This window comes from Camelina sativa, chromosome 14 (assembly GCF_000633955.1).
Source record: "Camelina sativa cultivar DH55 chromosome 14, Cs, whole genome shotgun sequence".
Classification (NCBI taxonomy): domain Eukaryota; kingdom Viridiplantae; phylum Streptophyta; class Magnoliopsida; order Brassicales; family Brassicaceae; genus Camelina; species Camelina sativa.
Window position 1 is genome coordinate 29,324,390 of NC_025698.1, and position 5,165 is coordinate 29,329,554.

The window sequence follows — 5,165 nt, forward strand, 5'->3', positions numbered from 1 at the left end:
TATGATAAACGAGATAAATTCATGGTTATAAAATTGTTTCGTTTTTCTGGTGGTCAAAGAAATGGTTAAGGATATGTGAGGTCACCAGTTTAATCCGCCTCGCCTGGACGTCGAGTTAAATTTCATGATTTTTTTAATCAGATTTGATTTTATAACACAACTGATTTATCTGAAATTTAATTTTTTTCTTTAATACTAATTTTTTTAATAAAATAATATTTTATTATTGTCGTCACTCATATACAATTTCATCAAAATATATAAATAAACCCATGAGTTCAAAACCTAGTTATTTGAAAGATAAGTATAATTAACAATAATCATATTACATATGTATATTATTTGAATTTATATATATACACTACACCAACTTAATTTTGTAAAACCATAAATCATATTATAATTACTAAAAAATTATTAGAAAAACCCACGCATGCCTAGACAACTTTCTAGTAAGATATATAATTATACTTAGTGGCCCCTAGATGTCAAATGTAATCGGCAGCAACCTGCACACATATGTGTTTATAATGAAGCTTTGAAATTAATCTGTTTGACACTTTTAGGTTACATGATGAAACAGAAACAAATCATCAATTCTGAACAAGTTGATTTCGACAATAGTTCAACTTTATACGAAAAGAGAAGATTTTGTATCAAAAAATTTGATTGTCAACTTTAATAGCAATTGCCATCAGAATCATGTAAGAAACTACATGAGTAAACAGAAATTTGAGAGATGAAGAGGCAGTGATGAGAGATAAAACGTGTCGTATGGGTTTGGTGATATTAGACAATGGGGATCGCTTTTTTACTAATGCAAGTAGCACAGTTTTGAGAACCAAAAAAACTCTTCAACCAAATAGCGAAGTCTACAAGTTTTGTTCTTTGTCTTTATCTATTAAATAATATTGAAAGTAATATTAGTTTTGTGGCTCGAAATTAAGGAAATGCAAATTTTGGAAAGTTAATACTGAACGTATGTTTCAGGTTTGGAATTGGATAGATGACAACTATAAAAGTATTTCACAGAAAAAATGCCATACGGAGTCCCAACTCCCATATAAAGTTGAAGAGTTGTTTTAAGCTACACGGAGTCCCAACTATGAAACTATGAACGTATGTTTTAAGTTGAAGAGTTGTTTCTTCTACACAACGCTTGTGTCATTCTGACCAAAGGGATGCTCTTCTTGAGTTCAAGAGTGAGTTTTTGATCCAGAAGCTTGTTTGGGACGATTCAGATGTGTTTTTTTATCCGAAGACAGAATCATGGGTGAACAGAAGTGATTGTATCACTTGTGCGGCTAAGTCGGGCAATGTGATCGGGCTAGACCTTAGTTTCGGCAACCTCCATGGCCCGCTTCAATCCAAGAGCAGTCTATTTAGAATGCGTCATCTCCGTGATTTGAACCTTGCTTACAACGACTTCACCGGTTCACCAATCCCAGCTGAATTTGACAAACTCATGGGGCTGAAAAGACTTAATCTCTCCCAGTCTTCACTATCAGGCCAAATTCCAATCAACTTTCTTCAGCTAACCAAGTTGGTGTCTCTCGATCTTTCTTCTTTTGAGTATTTTGATTCTGATAATTCTTCGTTTTTATCCATTGATGGATCCTTTCTTCATCTACTTGCTCAAAATTTGAGGAATCTTAGAGAACTCGATATGAGCTATGTAATCATTTCTTCAGAAATCCCCCATGACCTTAGTTTCGATACTCTATCTCTCTTCAAATCAGTTCACAGGTTTCCTTCCACCAAACATCAGCCAATTCTCCAAATTAGAGTATTTTCTTTCTGATGATAATTCTTTTACGGGAGCCATTCTTTCATCCCTACTCAAGATTCCCTCATTGACCCAAATTTCTTTGAGTTATAACAAATTCAGCGATTTTACTGGGATTGGGAATATCTCTCTCTTCTTGCCTAATTTACAGTATTTTTCTATTAAAAGTAGAAATTACAACAAAGTCATCGGTCCAGGAGTTGACTTAAATGTCTTCTTGCCTCTTAAGAAGCTTTACCGGTTATCTCTCTCAGACATTCCTCTTTCAACAACAAACATCACTTCTGATTTGGATTTTCTACCAAATTTGTGGAAATTGGACTTGCCAGGCTGCAACATCACTGAGTTCCATAAGTTCATAAGAAACGGAAGAAAATTACTATGGCTAGATCTTTCCAACAACAAAATCAAAGGTCAAGTACCAGACTGGTTGTGGAGACTACCAGAGTTGTCCACTGTGGATCTCTCTAACAACTGTCTCAATGGTTTCAATGGATCCTCAAAACTTTCTCCTGAGAGTCGAATCAGTATTGTTGATCTAAGCTCAAATGCTTTCCAAGGACCACTCTTCATCCCATCCTCGAAGCATCTCAGATATTTTTCGTGTTCTAAGAATAACTTCACTGGAGAGATCCCTCGATCAGTATGTGGACTAAGGTCTCTAGCAGTTCTAGAGCTATCAGACAACAAGCTCAATGGCTCAATTCCTCGGTGTTTAGAGACTCTGGTGATGAGTTCTCTTTCAGATCTAAATCTCCGTAACAACAAACTCAGCGACATTCTTCCCGAAATATTTCAGAACGCCAAGAGCTTAATATCACTTGACATCAGTCAAAATCGATTAAAGGGGAAAATTCCGGCTTCTCTTGGTGGTTGCTCTGCCTTGGAAGTTTTGAACGTGGAAAGCAACACATTCAACGACATGTTTCCCTTCCACTTGAAATCTTTGCAGAAGCTTCAAGTTCTCGTCCTCCGCTCTAACAAGTTTAATGGCACATTACATAATTCTGATGGGGTTTGGTTTGGGTTTCCTCAGTTGAAAATCATTGATGTATCATATAATGACTTCTTTGGTACATTGCCATCTGATTACTTTTTGAACTGGACTGCAATGTCCTCCAAGAGAGATAATAATGTAGAACCAGAGTACATTCGGAGTGGTTCAGGAAACTCCTCCTATTCACTTGTGTTGATGAGTAAAGGAGTAGCAATGGAGATGGAATGTATCCTTACAATCTACACATCCATCGATTTTTCAGGAAATCAACTCAATGGACCTATTCCTGATTCCGTTGGTCTACTGACGGAGCTACTTATTCTCAACTTGTCAAGCAATGCTTTCACCGGCCACATCCCATCTACTTTGGCAAACTTGACGAATCTGGAGTCACTAGACCTATCCCAAAACAAGATTTCTGGTGAGATTCCTTCAGAGCTTGGGACCCTCTCTTCTCTCGCGTGGATAAACGTTTCACATAACCAGCTTGTAGGTTCCATACCACAAGGCACACAATTTCAACGACAAAACTGCTCCTCTTATGAAGGGAACCCCGAACTTAATGGTCCTTCCCTTAAGGATGTTTGCAGAGATATCAAAACGCCAACACCACCACAACCCGAACTGGTGGCGACAAAAGAAGAAGAAGAAGAAGAAGAATCATTCAGTTGGATGGCAGCAGGTTTAGGCTTTGCACCTGGAGTTTTATTTGGATTAGTGATGGGATACATAGCAGTTTCATACAAGCATGAGTGGTTCATGAAGAGATTTGGCCGAAACAAGCAACAAAGCATCAGAACTCGTTAAGTCTCTCATCGATCATTCTCTCTTCCTTATCGCATTGTTGTTTATGTTCATTAAAATTTTGCTGAATCAAGTTTTGTATAATATGTTTTGAACTATTTTTAAACCAAATTAAGACTGGCAAAATTAAAAGTTGGTGAATAATAAAAATATTACAATTTTCATTAGATAATTTGACTTTGTTTATTTACTACCGTAATCACCCATATAGCTAAAAGACAACAATACGGTTTGTTGAGTGAATGCAATGTTACATTCTTGATTAATTCAATAACAAAACATCAATATTAAAATGCACAGAGCCTGTTCGTTTCCTCGTCGCCGCTGTTTGATAAGCACGTCCGTTTACTCAAAGCTCCTATAGATGTACATGGTTGTGTTTGTCTTTGTGTCTGTGATTAGATATAATTATGCACTTAAACTGATTACAGGTGGGTATGGTAAGCAATGAGCTTCACTTCGAATCCAAATGCAGAAAGGAAGTCAAGTTTATTCTGCTTACAAACAAAAACGCGTTTATAATTGAAAAAAAACAAAAGGCAGAGAGGGCTCGAGGCTGGTCTGGTCATGCCACTGGTTCCTCTCTCTTTTTCGTTCACGCGCAATTCTTTAGCTTTTTCCACAAGAAAATAATTAAATTTTAACAACTACGAGTTGGGACTTGTGAGTAGCGGTGAATTAGGCCGCTCTGAAGGAAAAATAAGTTTTTGGTCGACCTTCTAGTTCGATTTTTTTAAGTTGGGACGAATTTGTTGTCTTGCGTAAATGTACACTTAAAAGTGCAAATATGGCTTTTAAACACTTTAAAAAGTCACAGTTTTTAAAACCAACCCTTTTACCAAAATGTAAAAATAATTAATACTAGTTGTAGGAAAACTTGTATATCTGCAACTTAAAAAAATGACTTTTTTTTAGAGCAACATAGTAGATAAATATGGATCAAAAAAGAATTGAGAAAATAACTATGAATTCGTTTTCTTTAGTAAATGACTCTTTTTATGGTGGGATAGGGGTAGAGTAGTTACCAAATTAACCTTTTAATTTCCAAATTTTACAAAATCTGAAGATACAGTATGAGATATAATTTATGACCGAAGAAATGGGGAGAGATAATGCTACAATAAGTCATAGTGAGTACCAAGATTAAAGCTGAGGTTACAGTTGGAAGAGATGGTGGTTGTGATTGTTACAGAGGTGCCTATGGTGGTGATTGAAAGTAATTATAGAGGTGGTGATAGGATAATTTTAAAAAATAGCATGAATCATGTTAAAATTGCATGTAATTATCATATAAATAGCATGTGATATTACAAAATAGTATTTTTGGTTGGAGTAAATAAATAAGGCATGTGTTATTATCATTTGTTGGAATATATCATGTCATTTATATGAAAAACACTATTAATTACAATAGTTTTCTAAAAAAAAACATGATAGATAGACACAAATACATGTACAAATATTAAAACACATAGTTCATCTAAAAAGAATGAAAAAAGTAGAGCAGTTGGGAAAAGAGAAAACGAGGTGATGGTGATGATATAGGAGATGGTGGTCGCTACGGAGGTGACAGTGATG

At 35.6% G+C, this 5,165-nt stretch overlaps 1 protein-coding gene across 1 annotated transcript; it reads left to right on the forward strand.

Moving 5' to 3' along the window:
• On the forward strand, positions 1,388 to 3,590 carry LOC104744118 (receptor-like protein 12). The gene is made up of 2 exons (XM_010465137.1): positions 1,388 to 1,746; positions 1,889 to 3,590. The coding sequence occupies exons 1-2, from the start codon at positions 1,388 to 1,390 to the stop codon at positions 3,588 to 3,590; spliced, it is 2,061 nt and encodes a 686-aa protein (XP_010463439.1).

Bases quoted from the DNA above. Each gene is read 5' to 3' on its own strand.
- LOC104744118 (XM_010465137.1), top strand. From the start codon at position 1,388: ATGCGTCATCTCCGTGATTTGAACCTTGCTTACAACGACTTCACCGGT. The intron at 1,747-1,888 runs GTTTCCTTCCAC...TAACAAATTCAG, and splicing joins CTCTTCAAATCAGTTCACAG to CGATTTTACTGGGATTGGGA.